The sequence below is a fragment of the Pseudocercospora fijiensis genome (assembly GCF_000340215.1).
Source record: "Pseudocercospora fijiensis CIRAD86 unplaced genomic scaffold MYCFIscaffold_1, whole genome shotgun sequence".
NCBI classification, from domain to species: domain Eukaryota; kingdom Fungi; phylum Ascomycota; class Dothideomycetes; order Mycosphaerellales; family Mycosphaerellaceae; genus Pseudocercospora; species Pseudocercospora fijiensis.
The window spans coordinates 4796555-4822105 of NW_006921532.1; the positions used below are offsets into that span (position 1 = coordinate 4796555).

Consider the following 25551-nt stretch of genomic DNA (forward strand, 5'->3'; position numbering starts at 1 on the left):
GGCGAAGCGTGAGCATCTGTGATCCACTTTGCTTGGCAGCGACCAGTCCGGCGCTCTGGTGATTCTGGTAGTGACCATGTTGTAATGACAAGAACGACAGCGACGGCATCATGGCGGAGCTCCATACCACAACCAAGCTAGAGCCGGACTCGCACATTCTGCTGGATCAGCCACTATTACGATTACCTCATGAACTCCTCCGCAAGAACCTCAAAAACGCCCAGAGACACATCGAGCAGAGCAGCAAGAACATCCAGAAAGATGTGCAGTCCGCGACAAAGCTGGAGCCAGCACAGACACTGGCCTCATTGGATGCCACACTAGCCAAAGCACAGACTTTGAAACGGAAGCTGGAGGCTCTTCACCAAGAAGAACAGAACCTCCATCGGCAGCAGCGATTACGCATCGAGCACCTACAGCAGCTTCACGAAATTCCCAGCTTGGCCGATGTGAAGTACGATACCTGGTCACATACGCGGCTGGACCGCTTACTCGTGGACTATCTCCTAAGGCAAGGCTACACCCAAAGTGCGAGAGAGCTTGCGGCCGAGAAACACATTCAAGAGCTGGTGGACGTAGATGTGTTTGACGAGTGCGCCAGGATTGAAGCAAGTCTTGCACAAGGGAGAACACAGGAATGCTTGTCATGGTGTAGCGAGAACAAACAACCTCTGAAGAAGATCAATAGTAAACTGGAGCTGGAGCTGCGGCTACAACAGTTTATCGAGCTAGCGAGAGGTGGAAGTCAGGTGGAAGCTATCATGCATGCCCGCAAACACCTCGCTGGTGAACAAGACCCGCATTTCGGACTGAAGGCAGGTGGCCTACTCGCACATCCCACAGATACACCGGTGGAGCCATATCGAGTACGTTCGTCGAGAATGGAATGCGTGTACCCCTGCTAATAATCATGTGTAGGAAATGTACAGCCAGGAACGATATGCATATCTCGCCGAGCAGTTTGTGAAGACACATCACGAGCTATTCGCACTACCGTCCCAGCCTTTATTGCATATTGCCCTCTCAGCCGGTCTGTCCGCGCTCAAAACTCCCAGTTGCCACTCCCAATATGCTCTCCGAGCAAATGCAAACACCGGCGCTCCTGTTTGCCCGATATGCAGCACAGAGCTCAATGAACTGGCACGAAATGTCCCATATGCGCATCATAGCAAGAGCTATATGGAAGACGATCCTGTCGTGCTGCCTAACGGTCGTGTGTTCGGGCGAGAACGTTTGCAAAGGTTGAACGAGAAGCTTGGGACTGCGCCTGGGAAAATCAAGGACCCGACCGATATGGAGACGGAATGGGATGAGAAGGAGCTCAAGAAGGTATTCATTTCATAGCATCCCAGCTCAATCTGACTCTGCTTCACCAAACTTAATTCATGCTCCCGATTTCTACCCTGTGTGCTTGGCTCTCGACTTCACGCGGAGCGGCTCTTTCCCAGGTGATGTTGTGAAAACCTGCCACCACGTCAGCACAAGTCACATGGAAGCGCACTCGCTCGAAGACCTACCTCTCTGCAGCTGTCCACGGTTTTCTTTCTCTTTGCTTCGACCGTCCATCGAGTACCGAGTGCCGGCTAGTAAGCACGACCTATGCCTTCACTCTGGTTGCTTCTCAAGCTGCTCTTAGAGACGCTCTCCTGCAAGCCTTTCGGCAGGGCCCTGGTCTGCTGGTCGTTAGCGGTCTTGCTCGGAGTCACTGGTTCTCTCAACCGCGAGTATGATTCGGCTGGCATGGTCTTGCTGTGGCGTGGCGACGGCTTTGGCAGTGGCTCTGGTAGCGTTTCTCGTTCTGGCTCTGGCTCTGGCTCCGGCTCCGGTGTTTCCACGGCGGATCTCATGCTGCTGCTGCTGGCCTCTGGAGTGGGCGCAGTTGGTCTCTGGCTGCTTGCAGGGTATGGTGGCAGTGGAAGCACTTCTACTGTGCTGGCGTCAAGAGGAGTCTGTTGCTGGCGGCGTCGGTAGCGGCCGAGGATGAGGCAGGCTCCAATGGCGATGGCGATGGCAGCGATGCACATGCAGATTATGATGGTCCATATGACCGGTAGGCCATTGTTGTGTCTTGATTGCTTTTTGGTGTCGTTAATGGCGGTCTCTATGCTCGTGCTGATGGCGGCCATGGTTGTGTTGTTATATCGCTGCGTTGTACAGTGCTTGTCGAGTTGTCGAAGTGTCAAGAAAAGTAGGCACATGGTACTCGGTGTGTCAAAGAGCAACATAACATGAGCGAATTGAGGTGAGGTGAGGGTTGATGCAGAGCCGTTGGCCGTTGAGACTTCACTCATGCAAGCTCCAAGCTTCTATTTTCAAAGTATCATGATAGCACAAAATTTCACATATACTCTGGCGCTTTTCCAGAAATTGGAAAGATTCGAAGCAGTGCCGGCTCTCACGGCCGAGTAGCATTTGCTGGCACTTCGGAGGTTGTAAGAGTATGACCATACATCTCGACGACCCAATGACAGAACTCCTGCCACTTGCGGTCGAAAATATCCTTGGCTCGTTGCTGCTCAGTCGCATTGAGGCAAGCGTGCTCGATGCTCCATAATGCAAGCTGCTTCCACCCGTAAAGGTTCATCCTGGGGTCGCCAACCATGACTTGATAGAACTCATAGGATAAGGAGTTGCTGAAGAGGTTCGGGTTATCTGCATTGAGAGTGCAATGCAAACCCGCTGCTAGGAGTTCTGGCAATATGTGCTGCCGAACATTGCCGCAGAGGTGCAGGAGCTCATTCGATGTGGGACAGACCTCAAGGCAGATATTACCTTTCTTGTATTTTTCGACGAGCAGCGGATGTTTTAGGAGCGAGTAGCCATGTCCGATTCGTTTTGACTGTAGCAGCAATGCATCGTATAAGTTACTATTGTCCGGATCTTTGGTGCCGCCTGTGTCGAGGAGTGTCTCGCCGGCGTGAAACATGAACGGCACGCTGACGCCTTCTCGTTCGCATGCGTGCGTGAAGTCAACCAGCTCTTTGGCGAACGAGCCGATGTTCCTCGGCCGATCTTCTGCGCCGACAAGATCAAAGCCGCAAATTAGGTCCGGGAATTTTTTCTTGAGATGGAGGCAGTTCTGTAGCTCCTTCACCATCAACTCTGAACTGATACTTCTGGGCGTGCAGTAGATGATCTTGAGGCCGAATGGGAATTCGTCCAGCCTGTTCATCCGTCGCAGCTCGTCCTGCTTTTTCTGGACCTCCTCAAAGACTATTTCCATCTGTGCGCTGTGATCGACCAGCTCCATGCCATCGTCGGAGGGGATGGTCTTGTCTAAAAGCATAGGTCGAAGCTCGGCGTAGATAATCTTGTCATCGATCAAGCTCTGAATCATTTCTCCGATGTACCAGCGGTAAATGCTTTGGTAATTGAGCAAGCCTTTGAACGCTCGCGTGCCTTGGTTGAAGCAGGCCCAAGCGCCATTCGTAGTCTGTCGATCGTGGTAGGCACGATGGCGTGTCACAATCATTTTTTCCCGGGCCCAGCGTTCAGCATTGTCGAGCCTGTGGTACTCCAAGTGATCCTGGCAATGTTCTTCAGGGAGAGCTTGCCAGCCAATTTCGGTCTCGATCGAGTCCAGTTCTACGCCTCTCGGAAATGCTTGTCGGAATGTAGACCATCTCATCCACGACCGACTGAAATCCTTTTTATTGCCTTCCACAGGTAAAGGACAGTAATCGGGAGAGAATATATCATGTTCCGGTGTATTGCTTGGACGGACTTCGAACACTATCTCAGCCTTGTTGAGATTGTCCGCTGTGCCTAGATGCCTGTCGCTTCGCATATACATGGTGTCAGCCAGCTTCCGGGCATGAGCTATCAGTCGTTCCGGTGGTAATTGAGTGTTGAAATGAAGATGTAAATGCGTTCCCTTGGGCATCCGCTTGGCGATCTGGACCAGGTCGCTCTTGTCGATTCGCTCTTTGTTCACGAGAAATCGTCCTCCAAGATCGCGCAAGTCGTCTGCCGGAACGGCTTCACTTGGCATCTCGCCGAACAGCCCTACACGTTCATCTTCGCGTATTCGAGTGATAACGGCGTTGGCGTTCGTCTCGGCGCTGCTCGAATCTCTCAGTACATTCTTGTACCAAAGCTGTCCTCGCTCATCTTCGAGGAGTTTTGACCGTGCGAGTTCATATTGGTCATAATTCGGTATAGCTTTGGCGTGATCCGGCTTGGAATACCTAGCTGCAGGCTCCGGATGGGACATTCTGCGATTCTGAAGTTTTTTGCCACAAAGTAGGGGTAGTAGCGAAAGCTTCATTCGCTGCTCTGACTGAGCAACGTTTTCACTATCGTATGAAGGACTTTTCGTCTCTGCTAACAACTCCTTCTGCTGAAAGCGTCGGCGTCTGATCTAGAAGCTGTAAGTGGCACGCCAGGATGGAAGGGTATAGCTCGCTTTGTCCATCGATGACACAAAGAAGACATCCTTCACACACCTTTTCCTTGAGCATTCCTGCCACGAATATTACGATGTGAACAAGTGAAGTAGACTGGCGCGGTTCTGCAAGGTGACCAGAACAGCATCGTCGACGGGTTTCAGGCTCCTGGTAGACATTATCAGTGACTCGAACGATGCTGAAGCAAAAACTCATTGCGTTGGTCGGCGGACCTTGTCACTGAGGTTAGACCATTGGCTAGTACAGATCCGAGCTTTATATCAGAGTCGGGAGCATCAGTATACGTGGCGGCGTGGTGGATCAAGGCCAGGCAGTGTTGTCGCCGATGCGTAGTCTACGAAGTCACACAGGTGGCCTGGCGGCATCAATGCGGTACCCGTTCAGGCGCAAGCAGGTGTGTTGGCGAGCTCAGAAGTCAGGCAAGCTGTGGGGGTTCTTTGCCTCACGAGGTATGGCAAATAATGCTCATATGTCAAATGATATGGATGCAGCTCGGGTTGAGTTGACGCTGTCGCCCAGCCTCGTTGCTGTGTGGGGTGGGTGGCTTGTGCTGCGCTGCACTGCGCCTCCTTTCAAAGAGTACACAGTAGGGAGAGCTGCAGAGGGCTCCTTCTGTATGAGTTGGTAGTCAGAGACGTCAAGTGGCTGTGATGTCTGGGCCACGGCGCGATCATCAACGTCAACGACGCTCGCGGCGGACTCGCGCCAAGCCAGCAGTGGGGCGGGGCGGGGCGGGGCGGGGCGGGGCGTCGGAAAGAAGAGGCATCTCGCTCTTGCGGGCGGCCTGAGGTCCATCGCTCATCGCTCAACGGCACAGCATCATGCATGAGCGGCTGAGTGAAGCACATCACAGCGCGTCCCGTATTCTAACCTCAGGCTCCTCAGCAGCGTCGTGCATCGACAGCACAGCACAGGCGGTCGGCGCTTGCGGCTGTGAGGCTGGACCGCGAATCGCCAGCTCGTTGCAGACGCCTTCTTGGCCTCTCATGCTGAACATCTGATGCCCATCTCTGCGCCTTTCCGCATTCTTCCACGCGCCATAGTATATGAAATGATTGCCGGCATCAAATCATCTGGTCGACGGAGACATCATCTCTTCGTGCACGCCACCCCGGAGCGATCCTGGTCCGATTCCTGGACGAGACGAGACCTTAGCCGCAATATCAATCATGAGTGGAAACAACAATGTGACCGTCGCCATTCCGGGAGAGGCTAACTGGGACGTTTGGTGGCAGTGGAATGTGTTTGACAACTTCCAGCTTGACATCGTTGGTTTCCTCGCCGTGCTTGGCGAGGGTGCCGTGCTCGCCAACGCACAAGTCTCAGCTCTCTCACGACTCTTCTACCTTCCGCGCCTGCTGCCCGCCCCCCAAGCTCTGATACGAACAACACGACCGACCACTCTACCTTCCGTGACAGCTAAGGTTACTGGTGTTTATTCTGGAAATGTCAAAGACCATGTCCACCATGTTGCAAATATCCTGCTGTAAGCTGTCTTGCACTGTGCACACTTTGATACACCTAACAGCCGCTAGTGGAGAAGAGATGCCCCCCTTCACAGTCAGATGTGTGCAAGTCAAGAAACGCATACAATCAAATACACCTCCGACTAGAATGGATACCATTTTTCGCGGCCAACCAAAACGAGCTCCCACGAGATCACCCCACATGGGTCCCCCGTTGATCAAGGCTAAGGCTACTGGGCCTCAGACCTGGGTAACTTTGATCGGCTTTCTTGAGGCTGTCATTCTCCTTGCAATGTCGATCACTTTTGGCGACGGTATGTCAATCCTTGCCACCATCACGCTTGCCGGTCTTTCCACCGTTGTGGGCATCATCAACAAGTGGAATCTTGTCCTGCCACGAAAGGCCCAAGGATCCATACCACCAGCCGGCGACGTTGTCATTCGCTATCCGAATGGGAGCTATCTTGTCGTTCGGTGCGACGAAGAGGTTGCACGAGAGCTCTACTTCGCACCGGAAGAGATCGACTACGAAATCCAAAACCCAATTGTCTATCGCATGTTGTCTTTAGCGGGTACTATTATGCTCATGTTGGGTATCGTATTTCTGGCCAATGCAAAGCTTCAGCTGCAGTTTGCCTGGGCGGGCGGATATGTCATTATAAACATTGCCCATTGGATTGCCGCTGCACTGCCTCAACGCTACAACTGGGATTTATCGTGCTACGAGGTTGAAGAGCAAGGTGTAGCTGGAGGCTGGAAGAACCCCAATTTCACCGAGGCCTTGTGGAAAGCCATCCTGCTCACTAAGTCTACACGTTGGGTGAAGAATGGCGCTGCTGCTCCCCAAACCAAAGTCTGGGATGATTGGCTTGTGGATGCCGAAGAGAAGGCAAAGGGGTACGCATCTCATCTCGGAAGGGTGGAAGACCCTCTCTGGCCCGGGTCGAACCCAGAAAAATGCACGATTTGGGATGCTCCTTCACCCGAAGATTGGGACGCAAAGAAGGCTTGGAATCATTTGAATGAGCAGTTCTCCAAGGAGAATGAAAATGGGACGGCGTAGCGGAACCACATCGACGACAGATGGAACTTGAGATGGTTTGCATAGCGGCGGAATGGGCGACCATTTCCGTCAGCCAGCGAGGCGTTTTGCACTGGATCTGGGAAGTATGTAAGCGAGCACAGCTTTCTGGGCGGGCATTGATGATACCATTTTGAGCGAAACGATCTTGAATGAGAGCATATACATCGAGACTTGAGAAACTGTACGCGACTGTACAATAGTAATAGCGCTGCAAAAATGCACATATTTCTCATTCCAGTCCTCCCCGAATTACCACTATTACAAAAAGGCCTGGTCCTCTTCTCATTTGGTAATGGCGGGCGTCTTTACCCAACCAGGAAAGAAAAAGATTTTTTCCCGTGTCCCACGCAAGCACAAGAATAGCGCTCATTATGCTGAGATTATTATTTGTTGTGCAAGCCAAAGTACAAGCCCAGAACGAGAGCTAGGATGGCGACGATTGCCAGACATATGAAGAGACACCACCATTTTAGTTTTCGTGCTCGTCGCGCGGACTCGATGCCTTTGTCGAGTTGCACGTTTCCAGCTTCTGTGTCATGTTTGACGTTGTCGGTGTGCTGCTCGGCCTGCTGGATAGGCTCGTCTTGTAGGACCACGGCAGTCGCCAGATCCTCCATGAGTTGGTTGAGCTCCATGATCGTCTTTTCGATTTTCTGAATATCATTGTGTCGGGCTCGCACAGCACCAAGAACAGTGTTCGCAGTCGCTGATCGATTCGTTTTAAGCTATTGCCGGAGTCAGAATTCATCAGATACCATCATCTCCCCAAAGCACTTACTGCAGTCTGGAAAACACCCTCGTTGCCCCAATCCGCATTGGCGGCTTCTTGGACTTCTGATTCGCTGGCTTCGGGGTTGACGATTCTATATTGACGCGCGATTTGCTCTCTGTACCGTTTCTCGTAGCTTGCCTCCTCAACCCTATATTCCTGCAATTGCTTCGTAAAACTCGTCTTCAGCTGGCCAACCTGGGTGTTTTTGACTTGGTTGTCTCTGCTCCGCGCAGCATCTGTCTCCAGAAATTTAATCTGGTCCTTGATCGATGTGTTCAGAACCTGCGTCTGCGTGATCATGGACTCCAGTTGCGCAGATGAGCCGCTATCGGGAGAGGAGAGAGCGCGCTGATGCAGTGATGCGATCTGGCCAACGTGTGTGGTCAGGGTACGGATGTCGGCCTTGACAGCTTCCACGCGCGACAGGAAATCAGAATTAGACATGACGGTTGGTCCAGGCTGGACATATTGCACGTTCTGACCCGGCTGAGGCGCTTGACCGGGTATCGCAGGCGTTGCCGTTTGGCTGTAGTTCGAATCTGCGGTCGCATACGCCGGTCGTGATTGAGCAGGCGTCTGATGTTCGTTAGTATGGAATGGATAGGCGTCGGGCGCCGTGCGCGACAGTGTGCGCTCACCTCCTGCTGGCCATCCTGGCCACCGCCATAGGGATTGCCGGATTCGCTGCCGTAGGGATTTGTCGTGCCGTAGCTCTGTTGCTCGCCTCCATAGGGGTTGCCGCCATAGCCAGAGTACTGGTTGTAAGACATGCTGGCGACGAGGGGCGCAGCGCGCGCGGTGGTCTCGCGGGTGAGATGTGTGTGAGCAGAGGATGATGGTAAATGAGCTGCGAAGCTCGGCGGCTTCGTTCGGCGGGAGGCTGGATGACGCTGGCTTATTCAGCGTCAAGAATGCGAGTGCTGCGCTCGCAACGACGGATGATGTGTCACCGAGAACCCATCAGCCAGCGCAATATTCGAGATGGCAATAGCTGCCAGCAGGCAGCCCTGGCAGATGCTATTGGTGTGCATGTGTGTGGTCAAGAATACCGAGCTTCCATTGCGCTGCCTCCACACATCCTTCGGCACCCACCTCCGCGCCAAAGTCAATGGCTTCCCGATTCGAGATTCACCACCCGAACCAAAGCACGTGGCAGAACGTGAACTCCACATTGTACACCACGTCAACCTGCCAAATTGTTTGCAACTAGCACGTGCGCAGAAGCATGCACACCAGCGATGCCGTCTGCCGCGTATCGATCACATCTCCGCCACAACCTTTGCCAGGAAGGAAACGAAAAAGATTGGGGAGCGTGAGTATGCAAGAGGCGAGAATCAGGTGCCACGGATGGTATCATCAGAGTTCAGACGTGATCGCTGTGTCTATAGACCTGTTCGTACTGATCACTTTGCATCCAGATGGTGTCCTCCTGATTATTCTTCTTCACAGAAGTCAATATCCAAAGCCATGCTAAACTCTCAACACACGTTGGTATGCATTGCGTAACCCATAGGAGATGATCCGCTTCAGAACGGCTACGATCGAGCAGTCCAGACTTCTCTTCCCCGGCGAGACGATGCTCAATTCAGCCTGGCTAGCATTACGGGTATATCACCTCCACATCTCTTCTCAAGCCAGCCTTAGAGCCCAACGTCACCCAAGTCTCTCGAAAGACACGCCATTTGTGCTCTTTTCGCTGCCTCTGCGAGCAATCCAAAATTTGAGAGGAGCGGTGCAGTCTCCGGAGCGCCTCCACCGTCTCCTCGCTGCCCTACGAATTGTGGCGCTAATGACTGCTGCTGTTGGTGCTCCTGCGATAATCTTGATTGTTGCGTGGGATGGGATGTTGGTGCACGTGAGAAGTAGTTTACGGGATGTTGTTCAACCGACGGTGACGGCAATGGCGCCGATGACGCTGGAGACATCGCGGACGGGGTTGTCGACGATAACGACGATAGTGAGCTTGAGCTCTGAAAGAAGGAGGTCGCCGTTGAGGTCGATGCCGAAGTTTGCTGTGCTACTTGTGGATAGGGCGGCCTTTGGTAGACTTGTGGCGGTTGCCTCTGGTCCATGCCTTGCACAGATGATGGTATCAGGCTGATGTCGATGAGGATGGAAGGGGGTTGCTTGAGGCCTGCAGCACTTGGCTAGTCGAAAGCAAACGATGTAGCGCTGTACCGAGGAGGAAGGATGTAAACTGTATTTCCGATCAAAGTTGTAGATCTGCTGCCGCTTGAGCAATTGAGCTCGTGATAAGCCGCGCTCAAAGCCGGACGCACAGCACGGGCACGACTTGCCGAGAGGCTTGCTGGTTGGACGTGAGTTTGTTCAAGACCAGAATGGCATGGCAGGTCATGCATACAACACTGATTAGGAGAGGCAGGTGCAACGACGATTGGACATCCCAGTTGGAGAATAGCCAGGCGCCAGTATCGCAAACGCTTCGTGGAAGGCGATGCGCCGAGGCTTTGAAACAAATTCGGCGGATGCGCGGGTCGAGCAGGGCGAAAAGCGCCTTCCAAGAGACGTCTTCGCCTACAAGGGAGACCGCCGGCAATTGATGGGATGGCTCGAATCGGACGGGTATGAGATCGGCTCGGCTCAAGAGAAGTGTGTCCTCTTCTGTGGTGCCCAGGTGACTCGGAGGAGAATGCGATCAGTGAAATCGACAATGATTGTATAACAACGCTGCTCAGCAGAGGCAACAGGATCTGCGAGAGTGCAGATCGAAGTTGTATGACGAGTGAGGGCCTACTGTTGTGACAGGCTGCAGGTCCACGGTGTAAATAGATGGGGCGAGTGGATGCTCAAGAGTCAAATGCCACCCCCATGTCTTCTCCGCGACTTTCAAACGCTAAGACCCGCCCGTGCTGCCAGACCTTCCCTTTCGGATCCCTCCTTTCGAGCCTTTGCTCATCAAGCATGAAAATTTATTTCGTTGCACACCACACGGAGAAACTTCCATCATAGGACACTTGCTATGCCGGTACGCCATAGCCTCATCACCCTGCACCGCACTTTCTCGACTCGCATCTACTGACAGCTCACGCGACACCATAGCTCATCCTAATATCTGGTTTTCCATCGAGTGGCAAGACCTTCCGTTCTCATCAACTGATCCAGGACTTCACCCGGAAAATCTCCGAGTCTCAAGATCCCAAAATTCAGCGGCTCAAAATCGTGCACATTGATGACGCAAATCTCGGTCTGTCCCGCGATGTCTATGCTACAGCTCGTGCAGAGAAGGATGCCAGAGCGACGTTCTCCTCTGCCATCAAGCGAGTTCTGACACGAGACACCGTTGTGGTCGCGGATGGCATGAACTATATCAAAGGCTTCCGATACCAACTTTACTGCGAAGCGAAAGCGGTACAGACGACCAACTGTGTAGTGCACGTGGGAACGCCCAGTGAAACATGCCGTCGATTGAATGAACAGGCTCTAGAAGATCCCAAAGGCGGTGGCTACGTACCTGAAGTTTTTGAGAACCTGATCTTCCGCTACGAGGAGCCGAACGGCATGAACAGATGGGATGCGCCACTATTTATAATCCCCTACGATGACGCAGAGCCACCGAGTGATGCGATATGGGAAGCCATGATCGGATCTGATGGCAAGCAAAAGGTTGTTCGACCGAACGCCGCAACGGTCTTGAAGCCGGCAGCCGAACAGGGATATCTGTACGAACTGGACAAGACGACCTCAGATGTCGTTGCGCTGATTACCAGCTGGCAACAAGACCATACTGGCGAAAGCGGAGGCGAGGTTCGAGTGCCTGAGTCAGAGCAGGTCATCAGTCTACCGACGAGCTCTCCCACTTTGCCTCAACTTCAAAGACTGCGGAGGCAATTCATTGGCTTGAATAGGCAGCACACGTTGAGCAAGAGCCGGATACGTGATCTGTTCATTGACTACTTGAACGACGCGTTTGAGAGCTGAAAGGCCACCACGAACCGAGTTTGACTCACAAGCACCGATTCTCCGCCAATATTTATGCGAAATATCGCGTGACCAAGCAGTATCTTGAGGTATTTCATCCTTGACTTGGCAAGCAGGCTGTCTTTTCCAATCGCTTTAAAGGCGTGACTGGAGCACAACCTTCGCGATCTTGACCTAAGCACATCTGAAGACATTACGGGCAGCCCGAGCTCCCTGAAGAGGGACGTGTCCACTTGCGACGCTCAACGCTCTAGAAGAGTGCGACAACCATCTGAATATCATCGTGACATTTGAGGACCCTCAGGAAGAGGTATTGACAGGGGGCATAGTTCATGCGTCTTAGGTAGCACCGACTGCAAAAGCTGGCAGCATGGCAATATCAGGGCGATACCATGATGGATGCGGACGAGTCCGGTCGCAGTGAGCGGACACTCCAAGCCGCACACGTTCTCGCTGCGACATCCTCTTGACGTCTACGATCAATAGCTGTCAAAAGGTTTTTGATCTGATGGAACGTGAAACAGAATGTTGCGAAAGATGTCCCATGCTTGAGCTAATACAGCCCATATAGCCTACCAATTCCAGTTGACCTCGTGAGACGTGCCATGGACGTGCGATTTGCTTCATGGCCATCAAGCAATCCTTCGTACGCTTGGTAGGTGGAGCACGCAAATAAGCTTTCGGTGCTTTCCGGGATAAGCACACAGTGGCCGAGGCCGCGGTGTTGACAGAAAGTCGTGCTGAAGAACGTTATTAATAATGATGCACCGGTAGAGTCGTAGACACATCGATAGCGGTCGCTTAAACCTTGGAGTTTTTGGCAGGGATATATGGTGGCACGGCATTGGTCAAATTTCTCGCGTGGTTGGAAGCACGAATGCTCGTGGTTTGAGAAAGCCAATCTGTGAAGTGATGCTGGGGTAATGCAGTAGCTGGGCAAACATTGGCGTTCCAACAGCACCAAGCGGCCTAGGTACTGTAGCCACAAGACAGCGATGGCGACGTCGATATCGTCTGCTTGTGGCAGGCAATGAAATTGCAGTGTGCGGTTTGCAAGTATCATTGTGGATTGGCCGGCTCGCAATTGATCGCGCTCCGATGCATACATAGGGATGTTGGAATACAGCTTTCTGTAAATGCAGGCTCTGTACACTGTATAATACACTGGTGGACACCAGTATACATATGTCGGCCCCACCCGGATACTAGGATATCTGAGGATTATCGAGTAGCCTAGCCGGCTGCAGGCAGGATATCAGCGTATCCGATAACTCCTCATTGTATGTACACACCAGCTAAATTTTCCGCCCCTGCGTACATAGTGTATTACAGAGCGTGTACCCATACACATGTATGTGTAGCTCCATCACTATGCATACAGTAGTTCTACGTATGTGATTTTAGCGTAGACTTGGCTCTCCCGTAGCCAAGGACTGCTAGACGCCACTCGCTTCAGCGTAGCATTGGCAGAATCAAAGATGACCATGATAGGAGTTGGCATTGTCTGTGTGAGAAATAGACGTAGTATTCTCGGCGTTTGCGCAAGAATGTGTTCTGAAGCTGTGCGGACACAGACTGGCGAACAAGCAAAGACGAATGTCAGACTACTACCGGTTTGCGCTCTCCCTGCATGTGCATGGAAGTCTGACAAGGTTGAAGGTTGCGGCAATGGGCATGCTTCCGCGAGCAGCAAGCCAGCTCTGAGCTCTCCTGGTTAAAACGCGGCTCTGAATGATGCTTGTGAATGGAGGCGGCAGACGAGATGTGAGGCGTGAGGCGTTGGGGCCTTGGACGGCTGGATGGTTGAAAGTGGAATCGAGGCGTTGGAGGGTTGATTTGAGTGTTTTGAACCGAGAGCGACAGCGAGCACAGGGCTGGCGGCTTTGTTGTGTGCGCTAGACATGTGCAATAGCAGCGATCCTGGGTAGCGATGGCCTGGGCGTCGAGCACTGCCACGCTTGGCGAGCAAGCTTGAACGTTCTGTGATCGACGTATGACAACAACCTTTTCCTATCATCCTATGCCGTGGCCATTATCATTGTGAAGAGCTGAGGCACGGCAGAGCAGCTGGCGGCGCGTGCCATAGCGCGGCTTTTTGCCTGTAATAACACTCACATCACCGTTCGTTTGTGTTGCAGTCAGCGCTTCAAGTCTGCGGTGGATGACGAGAGCTTAGCAGTGCTGCCACGACTACCACGCATCACGCACCACGCACCACGCACCACGCACTACGCACTACGCACCACGCACCACTCCTTTGCCGCTCGCTCGCTCAATTCACGACCACGCGAACAGCATAGCCACCCCGGACAGCGCCGCCTCGTCTTGCCTCCTTCCAGCGAATTGCTACGCCGATGTCCGACGCCTGAACACTCTGCCGCTGCCTACCATCTTCCTACACAGCGGAGCTTGGGCATGCACAGCCTCGTTCCCACCGCATCGCCGCATCGCCGCATCACCGCACCTGCACTCCGGATCGCCTCGATCGCCAGCTTCGTCGCGTGCTGCCACTGCCACTGCCAACCGTCCCGTCCAGCATCGCTCCTGCCCTCTCCGGTCCCGCACCATCGCAGACTGCTCTTGCCGCATGTGCCCCTCCAGTGAATGGCACTTGCGTCGAGATTCCGTCGACCTGTTCACTCAAGCAAGAACGGCCCCAGACGCCGCCTCCACCGCCTACCCTCGACGCTCTCACTCTCACTCTCATCACTGCTGACCGTGCCTCCACCCCACGGGACCAACTGCGCCTCTTTGCCTTCGGAAAGCAGGTTATCAGCGTGTTCTACCTCGATATCCTTGACGATCATTCCATTCCCTTGCATGTATTGCCCTGCACCTTGAGCCCGCCTACACCCCCACTGGCCGCAGCTGCAATCTGCTATATTGGCCGCATGTCACGCTGAGCCTCCACCGGTGAGCACAGCATTGTGTCTTGGCAAGGACGGCATGGCGGAACACAACGCGCCTGGGGATGCTGCTCCCACATCACCTGCAGACGGCCAAGGCCGACGGCCTCGAGCACCAACAATCACCATCGACACCTCCGCTGTGCGGCGGTCCGGCGATGCGAATCGACCTCCGCATCCAGAGATGAGTGAAGTCCCAAATGACAATGGAGTCAATCTTGCCACATCGGGACTACGACCTTCGATCAACACGCAGGCTGCTCAGCCTGAGCTCCTAGGGAAGCAGAGCTTTGAAAGTAGGGAATCAAGGCCCACCAGCCCGCACAATGTCTCTTCGCCGTCACAATGGGGTCAGCCACATGGCTTTTTGTCAGTGCCGTCAGGAAGAAGTAGGGGTGGTAGCATCGACACGGATGGGGATTCGTCGTCAACGTCTGACTTTACTTATGTCAACACACAGACGCCATCCGATGCCTCGAAGGGATTCGGCAAATCCGCCCACGAGGGAGACCATCCAATTCTATCGGACGAAGAAGCACTCACACCGGATCCGGGAACCGAAGACGACTTCCACAGGGACAACAATCCCTTCGCTTTCACACCAGGTCAGATGTCGAAGCTCTTCAATCCCAAGAGCTTGGGCGCTTTTCATGCGTTGGGTGGACTCACAGGCCTGGAGAAGGGCCTGAGAACAGACAGAAACTCTGGTTTGAGCGTCGACGAGCATCAACTGCAAGGCAACGTTTCTTTCGAGGACGCCACCCATGTCGGCAGCCCTTCCTCGGACAAAACAGTAATAGAAGAGCCAGAGTTGGCTGGTGGTGCCCAGTCCGTTTCCGGCACGTACGACGATCGAAAGCGCATATTCGACGAAAACAGACTACCCGAGAAGAAAGTGAAGAACATCCTACAGCTCATGTGGATCGCCTACAACGACAAGGTCTTGATTGTTCTGACCGTGGCCGCCGTTATTGCATTGGCGCTTGGTGTATATCAAGCGGTGGCCTTTAACGGTGTGGAATGGATTGAGGGTGTCGCCATCATCGCCGCCATCACCGTGGTAGTCCTCGTCGGGGCCATCAACGATTGGCAGAAGGAACGGCAATTTGCAAAGCTGAACAAGAAGAAAGATGCCCGATCTGTCAAAGTTGTGCGCTCTGGCAAGACGCAGGAGATCGACGTGCAGCTGATTCTCGTTGGTGATGTGTTACTGGTCGAACCCGGCGACATTCTTCCCGTAGACGGAATCTTTATCACTGGCCATGGCGTAAAATGCGACGAATCATCTGCTACTGGAGAATCAGACATCATCAAGAAGACAGCCGCCGATGAAGTGTACCGCGCCATGGAGGCCCACGATTCTATGAAAAAAATGGACCCTTTCATGATCTCTGGAGGCAAAGTTACCGAGGGCGTAGGCCGCATGATTGTCACAGCAGTTGGCATTCACTCGTCATATGGCAAGACTATGTTATCTCTCCAAGAAGACAATGAAGTCACGCCATTGCAGGTGAAACTCAATGGCCTCGCAGAATACATCGCGAAGCTCGGCAGTAGTGCTGCACTTCTGCTCTTCGTGGTCCTGTTGATCAAATTCCTGGCGCAGCTTCCTCATGACGACTCATCGCCTGCGGACAAGGGCCAGTCCTTCATGAAGATTCTCATCACTGCCGTTACCATTATTGTTGTTGCTGTGCCGGAAGGTCTCCCGCTTGCCGTCACACTCTCGTTGGCTTATGCAACAAAGCGTATGCTGAAGGACAACAATCTCGTTCGAGTGCTTCGCTCTTGCGAAACCATGGGAAACGCCACCACTGTCTGTTCAGACAAGACTGGGACACTGACACAGAACGTCATGACTGTCGTTGCTGGCACCGTTGGGACTTCTAGCAGATTCTCAATGCGTGCCGGACGGCGGGACGATCAAGGCAAGCCCGACCCCAATGATGACCTTCAAGACGACATCGACGATGTAACCATTAACGAATTCATCAAGACCCTGTCGGAACCCCTCAAACAGCTCTGGAAGGATAGTATTGCCATCAACTCAACTGCGTTCGAATCCGAAGAGAATGGTAAGGTCGTCTTCACAGGATCCAAGACGGAGACTGCTCTTCTCGATCTGGCACGCGACTATCTTGGCATGGAGCGTGTCGGCATCGAGCGCAGCAATGCGGAAATTGTGCAAATGATTCCATTCGATTCTAGCCGAAAGTGCATGGGAATGGTTATCAAGCGCAAAGATGGCAAAGGGTATCGGCTTTTGGTCAAGGGTGCGTCTGAAATCATGCTTCGACACTGTTACTCGATCATTCGCGACCCCACCCGTGGCACAGATGCCACCAGCATGACTGCCGATAACAAGAAGACACTCGAGAAATTGATTGATGCCTATGCATCGCGCTCGCTGAGAACGATCGGATTTATCTTCCGTGACTTTGATGGCGAGTCATGGCCTCCACGTGGTATCAAACGGTCGGAGGATGACAAAACACAGGCCTCTTTCGATGACATTTGCAAACAAATGACTTTCGTCAGCATTGTCGGAATTCAGGATCCTCTCCGTGCGGGCGTACCAGAGGCTGTCAAGGATTTCATCACCGCAGGAGTCTTTCCACGCATGGTTACTGGAGACAACATTCTTACTGCAAAGGCAATTGCGACAGAGTGTGGTATATTCACTCCAGGTGGTGCAGCGCTTGAGGGCCCCGAGTTCAGGAAAATGAGCAAGCAAGAGCAAAGACAAATCATCCCGAAGCTGCAAGTCCTGGCTCGCTCCTCGCCCGATGATAAGCGTACCTTGGTCAGGCGCCTGAAGGAGATGGGAGAGACTGTTGCTGTTACTGGTGATGGTACAAACGATGCTCCTGCCTTGAAAGCTGCCGATGTTGGTTTCGCCATGAACATCGCAGGCACAGAAGTCGCCAAAGAGGCATCCGATATCATCCTCATGGACGACAACTTTGCTTCCATCGTCAAGGCGCTTATGTGGGGACGCGCTGTCAACGACGCCGTGAGGAAATTCTTACAGTTCCAAATTACCGTGAACATTACAGCTGTTGCCCTAGCGTTCATCTCTGCTGTTTCCAACGATCACGAAGAATCGGTCCTGACCGCAGTCCAGCTTCTCTGGATCAACTTGATTATGGACACGATGGCTGCGCTTGCTCTTGCAACCGACCCACCCAGCCGCGAAATTTTAAATCGAAAACCTGACCCAAAATCGGCACCGCTCTTCTCTGTCACAATGTGGAAGATGATCATCGGCCAAGCCATCTATCAACTCACCGTAACCCTCATCCTGTACTTCGCTGGTGCAAGCATCTTGAACTACGAGACAGAACACGAACACAGACAGCTCCAGACACTTGTTTTCAACACATTCACATGGATGCAGATCTTCAATGCTCTGAACAACCGACGATTGGACAATCGCTTCAATGTCTTTGAGGGTCTTCAGCGAAACTGGTTTTTCGTTGGCATCTTCCTTGTCATGGTCGGTGGTCAAACCCTCATCGTATTTGTTGGCGGTTGGCCCGCGTTCCAGGCCGAGAAGCAGACCGGTGCCCAGTGGGGTATCGCTCTTGTCTTGGGTGCATTGTCGTTGCCAATAGGAGTCATAGTCCGACTATTCCCTGACGAAATTGTGGCTGCGGTGGTACCACCATTCATCAAGAGCTGGGTGCGCAAGAACAGGGAGAAGAGACTCAAGCTCGAGGATGAGGAAGCTCAAAGCCCGTTCCAATTCAACGATGCACTCTACGACATCAAGGAAGAATTAGCATGGCTAAGGAAGTACAAGGGCGGTCGCCTTAACCAGCTTCGATTCGCAATGACTCATCCAAAGGAGGCCTTTAGCAGGAGCCCCAGCCGAAGCAGGGCCAGTTCCAGCCTACCAAGGACACCGCAAAACGAGCGAGCAGAAGGTGAAGATGGTCACTCACCGGCGCCACCTACACCTGAATCTCGCCGTCGCCGAGGCAGGTCAAGGTCCAACTCGACCTTTGCTGCCGGAGCAGCGATGGCAGGCATTGTTGCTGGGTCCATTGCTGGAGGATGGTCCCCTATAGAACGTCGTGAAGGCGACAATGACAGCCTTCGGTTTGGTCGCGAACGTTCGAAGAGTGACCTTAGCAAGGAGTACAGGCTTGATCCGCACCCCGAGACAAGCGATAAGGACAAGCTCGTGGTAAAGGCTGATCCAGCCCCGGAACGCGGTGCGCCGCCAAGTCAGTCAACCAGTACTACGCCCGCATTTCCCGTTGGTCCTTACAGTGGAGATGACAGCTCCAAGCATGACGATGTTAAGCCGTGAGCAATGATGCAGTGCTCGTGTGGAGATACATACTGTATAGCGACCGAACCGACACCCATGAGGCCAGATGTAATCTCTAGAACTCTATCAGTTCTTCGGTCGAGATGAGCATCGATCAGAGTACACCAATTACTCAATCAATGGCCCAGGAAGGCTCTCGGAGGCCGAGAGGAAAGAGGAGAGAAAGTGAAGTGGGAAGAAGAGATCTTGTTCTAAGCATGGCGATTGGCGTTTCCTTTGAAGGAGAATATATACAAAGATTGACGGCCGCGCAGAAGCAGCTCGCCGCCGTTTGGGTATTGGCCGAGCGCCCTATAGAGAGTTCATCTGGCAGAAAGACATCTATCATGAAGAGACCAGAAAGTCAATTGCGGACACGCAGCTGTATTTACCTTGTACTACCATCCTCTTACCAGTCAACCAACTCCGAGAATCATTCTCAATGTTTTGGAGATTCGTCGTAAAACTCACTCTCGGTGACGCAAAACTACTTTGGTTGAAGTGACCAGCCATGGCGAATTCCAGAGCAAGAAAATCATCAGGTCGCCAATCACGGAAGATGGCATTGGCAGTCCATACATCCCTTTGCTCGCACAAAAGAAGGCTACAAGTCTGCAGTTCTCGCTTCGCTTTCAGCGATCCACTTGTCAAGCAACTCCCTGTTCCTGGGTCGCAGACCGATCTTGAAAGGTTTTGGATCCATGGTCAAACCATTTGGCAACTTGTTACAACCCATGGCGTCGAGGATTGGGGCATCGTTTGGATCTTTAGGCGGCAAGATCTCAAACGCTGAGATCATCTTCAGGAAAGCGGTGTATAGTTCTCGATTTGCGAGATGGCTGCCAATGCACATGCGAGAGCCTGCTCCGTAGCCGTAGTGCGGAGTTCCTCTGGTCGCTGATGCGTCGTCGATGGATTTATCCGACATGTATCGATCTGGGTTGAAGGTGTAGGGGTCTTTGAAATGTGTGTCGTCGTAGTGGGCGGCGTAGGCGTTCATGTAGAAGGATGTGCCGGCTGGAATGACGGCGTCGCCCCATTTGATGTCTTTGATGGACTTTCGTGGAAGGCAGATTGGGATTACGGACCAAAATCGGAGGGTTTCCTTCACAAGTGCCGTGATGTATTCGCACTTTTCTTCAACGAGGCACTTCTCCCAGGCATCGTTGTCGGGGTATTGGGCATTGATTTCAGACAACGCACGTGCTTGGATTTCCTGGCCATGTTCTGACGAAAGATAGGCGATACACATGATGAGGTTGCCCGGGACGGTGTCGAGACCTGCAGAGACCATTGATAACCCGATGGACATGACTTCTGCGTCGTTCAACTTGGCCTCTGGATCCTTGAGCACATGGCCTGAAATGCAAGGCTTATCGGTTCCTTTCGCAATGCGGTCCTTGAGTCCATTGAGAAGACGGTTCATGTATATTGCTCTTCGTTTCTTGTACCTGTGATGCCATTCACATTAGCAAGCGCTGGAGGGAGACAGGTGCGGAAGTACTGACTCAAGAGGCTTGTCGTTACTGCCGGGTAGAAGACGCATCAGCGGGACGTAATCCGCCCAGTTGGTCGCGGTGCTGCGGAAGAAGCTGATCTCGCGCTCCACATGAACAATTTCTTGGAGCAGATTATCGTCGATGTTGCCCTCGATCTTGTAGCCATAGTTCAGAGTAAGAGATGTGGAGAGCGCAAATCTCTGAAAGTATGGGTTTATATCAATATCGTGCGTGCCGTAGTCGGTGTTTTGGACCATTTCCTTGACCGACTTTGTAGATTCGTAGTCCAGAATGGGCATGTAGCTTGCCACTGCTGGTCGGTTCAGAGCAGTTGCAGCCGCTTTGCGCCTGTTCTTGCAGCTCTCATCCCAAGGACTGGTTCCAATGGTGAAGCCCTCGCTGGAGCTGACCACGGTGTGGAAGGTGTGCAATGTCGGTCTGCTGATCAAGGCAGACTGGTTGGTGATCCAGAGATTCTTGACACTGTCAAACGTATTCGCGAATACAATTCTTCGGTTCCCTAAGCGCACTTGAAAGACAGGCCCGTACTTCTTGGCGAGTTTCATGGCATTGACCGGATGGTTGTCGCCTAGCTGCTTGAGATTGCCCAGAAGAGGGACGCCCGGCACTTCTGGTAGGCCTTTGATCCTGGGTACATCGGTTCTGTCAATGATCTTGATTATGGCATAGACCACGGCCATCAGAAAGAATGGAAGAATTTGTGGCTGCAGCAAGAGCGCAACAATGCTCGTCGGTTCCTGCGTCTGCCCCATTGTGGCCAGCTCCGTCTACTCTGACTTGGGCCTCTCTGGATCGTATCCTACGCGTGCTAGTCAATGCCGGACCGGGTTGAGTCGTCTCGGATATATATGTACGCTCAGCAGTGAATGCAGCACACGTACACACAGCAAAGTGTTGACGGAACACAAGAGAAGATAGGCGGCTCACCGCGAGAGTAGGGCGTGAGAGTAAGAGCTTACGGTGAGGTCTCACAACCCCAGCTCCGCCGTATACACCTTCCCTTCCGCGCGATGTAAAAGCTAGGGTGTGATCCAAAGCTGTCTTGGGAAGGATCAGAGGTACAGTACGAATTACGAACTATGTCCCCATGGCCAGAGGCGACATCGCGGGGCCGGCGCCGGCGGAGGGCGAATGTGCAGCCGTGATGGTGCACGAGCTGGCTCGCGACATGGGGTCTAGTCCTGCTTAGAGGCGGAATGCTTCCTTGGAAGCGGAACCTCATCGACCACGTGATATCAGATTGAGTGGAACGAACGTCGTGCTTCCATCGGCCAGCGTTCTGCTGAAATGACGAGCTGTGATGAAACAGACCGATTCTTTTCCGAGCCATGGAGTACGAGACCTACAGGCGATACGCAATATCAGAGACCAGCCGAGACGTCTCCATGTCCTTCAGACGACGTTGTGAGATGCGATTGCCCTAAAGAATCTTGCGGCAATTAACGATGCGGAGCTCGTTGAAAGATAATGATAATGCGAGCTAATGCGAAAAGCCTGTCCCCAACTTCATTTCTATACGACAGGACGAGCACATTACAGCAGACACCATCCATTCAAGAAGATACGAAGATGAGAATGGCTGGAGTGTATTGGCCTTGGAACTACTGGAAGCCAATAAACCGCTCGGCTTCACCAGTCGTGGCTTAGAACTTAAGGTCAAGTGCAGGTTGTATCTGGCCGATGCATTCACCAAAGCCGACAAGCCCGTAATCTTCCTTTCCACACACTCCCGACAGAATGACAGTATCGCCGTCTTCCAGGAATGTGCGCGTTCCTCCATCTGTCAGTTGCAATCCATGCTTCCCGCCCTCCGTTGCCTCCAACAATGCGCCTTTCGAGTCCTTCGTGGTGCCACTGATCGTCCCTGAGCCTAACAGATCACCGACCTTGAATGGACAACCTCCTATGGTGTGATGTGCCAGCATTTGAGGGAAGGAGAAGAGTAACTGAGTGGCTTCAGTCCGCGATATGGTTGTTGGACTTCCACCAGCCGGAGTCAGGGCGAACGAGAGATCAATGGCATAATGAGATTTGCGGCCTGCCTCGTCAAGATACGGCAATAATTTCGTATCGTTTTCCAGACCATCAGTAGCAAATGGTGCCAGTGCATCCATAAGCACAACCCAGGCCGAGATGGTCGTGCCAAAGTTTTTGGCATTGAAAGGTCCCAGTGGCACGTACTCCCACGCTTGGATGTCACGGGCAGACCAATCGTTCATTAGCACCACCCCGAAAAGATGCTCCGGCGCTTCCGTCACACCGATCGGCTGACCCATAGTATTGGGTTTGCACACAAAACATCCTAACTCTAGCTCAATATCAAGCTTCTTGCAGGCCTTCAAGACAGGCTCCTTCTTCTCGACCGCTGGATTTAGGAGTATTTGTCCAGTAGGCCTCACGATCGGTGTGCCAGAGACGACTACCGAGCTGGCTCGACCGTGATAACCAACAGGTAGATGCTTGTAATTTGGCTGTAGTGCATTTGCTGGACCGCGGAACAGCACACCGACTTGGTAAGCATGATTGAGACCGGCGTAAAAGTCCTGTCGATGATCAGTTCACGCCGACCATGGGAAAAGGTTGCTCGGGACCGAATCGATCATGGGTGCCTGGTCACTTACTGTATAGTCACCAATCTGCATTGGAAGATGCGTAGTGACTTGGTCGAGGGGTATAAGTGCTTCCTGCTGGAGAGACTTGTTCTGCTCTAGCACGTCCGGGAAGGGGCCGCCGTCGAGTAATACACTCTGCAAGTATTCTCGCACCACTCTGTGCACTGGTCGTCCGAGAGCTGCAAAGGCATTGAGGGTCGGTTGCGAAAAGACGGCTCGGTGAGGCTGAATGATGGACAGCTTCGAGAATCCATTGCCTTGGGAGAATGCATGCAGATCCAAAGCATAATTGCCGATGGCTACAGCAGTGCGAGGTTGCTGGAGTGTCGGTGTTGAGATGATGCCGAAGGGAATGTTTTGGATGGAGAAATGGCTTTTGGCGTCGATGCTGAGCCAGCTTCTGAGAGATGCCATAGCTGGTCTGAATGCTGGTGCCAGCTTGCTGGCAGTGTTGACCTATGCGTTTGTGCTAGAGCATCAGCAGTAATATGCCGTGCAGATATCAGTGGTCAGGTGGAGAGCGATTCGGACCAGATTCAAGGCGGATGCTTCGCGATGCTTCGCGATTGTGTGACGTCGCGAGTGCTCGTGCCGGTTCGCAACGATGGGTGTGGTGTGGTCTGGTAGTACAGGGAGAGGCGCATCTTAAGGGCGATGTTGCCGCAAGCACTGGTTGGCAGCGCGTGGGCCACAAGAGCTGTGTGTGAAGGTGAAGGTGTGGTGCTGCGCGGAGGCATTCCGCCCCTTGTCTCCGCTTGCACAACTGCGGGTAGCGACGGGCCATTGGCTTTTCCGCCAGGCCCGCGTGTGGCCGTGGCCATTGCCGTGAGTCCGTGACGCGGAATTGGACGAGTGGAAGCTCGAGAGCTGTCATCGTACCGCGCTGAACAGTAGCACCAGCAGTGAGTGACAGAGACTACAAAGAATGCCTTCGACGTTGTTCACCTCACCCTGTGAATGCCATACTGCATCCACATGCCATGAGCTGATCTCCCCTGTCCCTTCTCCTAACAGCCATTGATCTACAGTCAGTCCCGCCATGCCTGTCACGCAATTCAACACTCCAGAAAAATACAAGTACCACACCGGATTCGCTTGCTACCACGAGAGCGAAGCCGTCGAAGGCGCTCTGCCCATTGCTGCGAACAACCCACAGAAGCCCCCTTATGGACTGTACAACGAGAAGCTGTCCGGCACAGCCTTTACCGCGCCTCGCCACGAGAACCAGCAGTCATGGCTCTATCGCATCCTACCAGCCAGCGCACACGCTCCATTCCAGCCTCGCGAAAGCGCGACGTATGATCTGAACCCAGGCGGATTAAGAGATGCCAAGTGGCACCAGATTCCGAATCAACTTCGATGGGATCCATTCGATATCGATGAGACAGTCGATTGGATTCATGGCATGCGACTTGTTGCAGGCGCAGGAGACCCGACCGTTAAGAGTGGCATAGGAATCATCATATATGCAGCAGGAAAGGACATGGACGAGAAACATGCCTTCTACAGTGCCGATGGTGATCTCCTGATTGTGCCTCAGCATGGAGCACTGGACATTCAGACTGAGTTTGGCAAGATTCTGGTCAGGCCCAACGAGATATGTGTGATTCCAAGAGGAATTCGACACCGAGTCTCTCTGCCAGACGGGCCAGTACGAGGCTATCTCCTCGAGCTGTACCAAGGCCACTTTCAGCTGCCCGAGCTGGGACCTATTGGATCAAATGGTTTAGCGAATGCTCGAGATTTCCAGGCGCCTGTAGCTCATTTCGACGAAGATACCGACAGCGAGCACACCCTCTTCGCCAAGTTCGCTGGCACACTCTTCGCCGCAACGCAGAATCACACACCTTTTGATGTGGTTGCATGGCACGGCACCTACTATCCATACAAATACGATCTGGGCAGATTCAACGTAATCGGCACTATCTCATATGACCATCCCGATCCGAGCATATTTACAGTCCTGACTGCACCATCTGACCATGCTGGAACCGCCATTGCAGACTTCGTCATCTTCCCACCCCGATGGCTAGTTGCAGAAAACACATTCCGCCCTCCGTGGTACCACCGGAACACTATGTCTGAGTTCATGGGACTTATTCATGGACAATACGATGCAAAGACTGGCGGTGGCTTCCAACCTGCTGGAGCATCGCTACACAATGTAATGAGTGCTCACGGACCTGATGCATCCACACACGAAAAAGCCAGCAACCTTGATCTGAAGCCTGCCAAGGTCGGGGACAACAGTATGGCTTTCATGTTTGAGTCGAGCTTAATGGTCGGTGTCACGGAGTGGGGTCTCAAACAGAGCGGGAAAGTGCAGACAGACTACAATGCCGAATCGTGGGAACCTTTGAAGCCGCATTTCAAGAGGCCGACGCCGGCGAAGATTGTCAACGCGCAGTCAAATGGCACCAACGCCGGGCAAGCAGACAAGCTTGCACAACCGCACTATGCATAGGAGACTTCATGACATTAAATCTCGTATCTTAGCGCGGTAATCGAAGAGCATTCTGAACGAGGTCACA

The 25551-nt window shown here is 53.0% G+C and overlaps 10 protein-coding genes across 10 annotated transcripts; 6 read left to right on the plus strand and 4 right to left on the minus strand.

Annotated features, from left to right (window-relative positions):
- Positions 1-110: 110 nt before the first annotated feature.
- MYCFIDRAFT_26747 (uncharacterized protein) lies at positions 111-1344 on the plus strand (the record flags this gene model as incomplete). Its single annotated transcript, XM_007921582.1, has 2 exons — positions 111-866; positions 919-1344. 2 exons carry the CDS (start codon positions 111-113, stop codon positions 1342-1344), a joined length of 1182 nt encoding a protein of 393 aa, XP_007919773.1.
- A 1051-nt stretch (positions 1345-2395) lies between these two features.
- Positions 2396-3472, minus strand: MYCFIDRAFT_129401 (uncharacterized protein; the record flags this gene model as incomplete). Its single annotated transcript, XM_007923225.1, has 1 exon — positions 2396-3472. The coding sequence occupies one exon, from the start codon at positions 3470-3472 to the stop codon at positions 2396-2398; it is 1077 nt and encodes a 358-aa protein (XP_007921416.1).
- Positions 3473-5575: 2103 nt separating this feature from the next.
- On the plus strand, positions 5576-7192 carry MYCFIDRAFT_86082 (uncharacterized protein; the record flags this gene model as incomplete). Its single annotated transcript, XM_007922460.1, has 2 exons — positions 5576-5892; positions 6020-7192. 2 exons carry the CDS (start codon positions 5576-5578, stop codon positions 6933-6935), a joined length of 1233 nt encoding a protein of 410 aa, XP_007920651.1. The 3' UTR covers positions 6936-7192.
- Positions 7193-7339: 147 nt separating this feature from the next.
- MYCFIDRAFT_128860 (uncharacterized protein) lies at positions 7340-8498 on the minus strand (the record flags this gene model as incomplete). The annotated part of the gene is made up of 3 exons (XM_007923226.1): positions 7340-7681; positions 7735-8222; positions 8354-8498. The coding sequence occupies 3 exons, from the start codon at positions 8496-8498 to the stop codon at positions 7340-7342; spliced, it is 975 nt and encodes a 324-aa protein (XP_007921417.1).
- A 2210-nt stretch (positions 8499-10708) lies between these two features.
- Positions 10709-11667, plus strand: MYCFIDRAFT_62759 (uncharacterized protein; the record flags this gene model as incomplete). Its single annotated transcript, XM_007922063.1, has 2 exons — positions 10709-10714; positions 10789-11667. 2 exons carry the CDS (start codon positions 10709-10711, stop codon positions 11665-11667), a joined length of 885 nt encoding a protein of 294 aa, XP_007920254.1.
- A 2026-nt stretch (positions 11668-13693) lies between these two features.
- MYCFIDRAFT_209779 (uncharacterized protein) lies at positions 13694-14457 on the plus strand. The gene has a single exon (XM_007923227.1). The coding sequence runs from the start codon at positions 14083-14085 to the stop codon at positions 14269-14271; it is 189 nt and encodes a 62-aa protein (XP_007921418.1). The 5' UTR covers positions 13694-14082; the 3' UTR covers positions 14272-14457.
- Positions 14458-14613: 156 nt separating this feature from the next.
- MYCFIDRAFT_55324 (uncharacterized protein) lies at positions 14614-19780 on the plus strand (the record flags this gene model as incomplete). Its single annotated transcript, XM_007921952.1, has 2 exons — positions 14614-14766; positions 14839-19780. The coding sequence occupies 2 exons, from the start codon at positions 14614-14616 to the stop codon at positions 18886-18888; spliced, it is 4203 nt and encodes a 1400-aa protein (XP_007920143.1). The 3' UTR covers positions 18889-19780.
- Positions 16637-21411, minus strand: MYCFIDRAFT_201503 (uncharacterized protein). Its single transcript, XM_007923228.1, has 2 exons — positions 20397-21411; positions 16637-20339 (listed from the first exon to the last, which is right to left on the minus strand). Exons 1-2 carry the CDS (start codon positions 21158-21160, stop codon positions 19493-19495), a joined length of 1611 nt encoding a protein of 536 aa, XP_007921419.1. The 5' UTR covers positions 21161-21411; the 3' UTR covers positions 16637-19492.
- Positions 21412-22051: 640 nt separating this feature from the next.
- MYCFIDRAFT_62762 (uncharacterized protein) lies at positions 22052-23434 on the minus strand (the record flags this gene model as incomplete). The annotated part of the gene is made up of 2 exons (XM_007922064.1): positions 22052-22951; positions 23030-23434. 2 exons carry the CDS (start codon positions 23432-23434, stop codon positions 22052-22054), a joined length of 1305 nt encoding a protein of 434 aa, XP_007920255.1.
- Positions 23435-23932: 498 nt separating this feature from the next.
- MYCFIDRAFT_148993 (uncharacterized protein) lies at positions 23933-25545 on the plus strand. The gene has a single exon (XM_007923229.1). It carries the CDS (start codon positions 24060-24062, stop codon positions 25482-25484), a length of 1425 nt encoding a protein of 474 aa, XP_007921420.1. The 5' UTR covers positions 23933-24059; the 3' UTR covers positions 25485-25545.
- The last annotated feature ends 6 nt before the right edge of the window (positions 25546-25551 follow it).

Bases quoted from the DNA above. Each gene is read 5' to 3' on its own strand.
- MYCFIDRAFT_209779 (XM_007923227.1), top strand. From the start codon at position 14,083: ATGCACAGCCTCGTTCCCACCGCATCGCCGCATCGCCGCATCACCGCA.
- MYCFIDRAFT_148993 (XM_007923229.1), top strand. From the start codon at position 24,060: ATGCCTGTCACGCAATTCAACACTCCAGAAAAATACAAGTACCACACC.
- MYCFIDRAFT_201503 (XM_007923228.1), bottom strand. From the start codon at position 21,160: ATGGGGCAGACGCAGGAACCGACGAGCATTGTTGCGCTCTTGCTGCAG. The intron at 20,340-20,396 runs GTCAGTACTTCC...ATGGCATCACAG, and splicing joins AGTAACGACAAGCCTCTTGA to GTACAAGAAACGAAGAGCAA.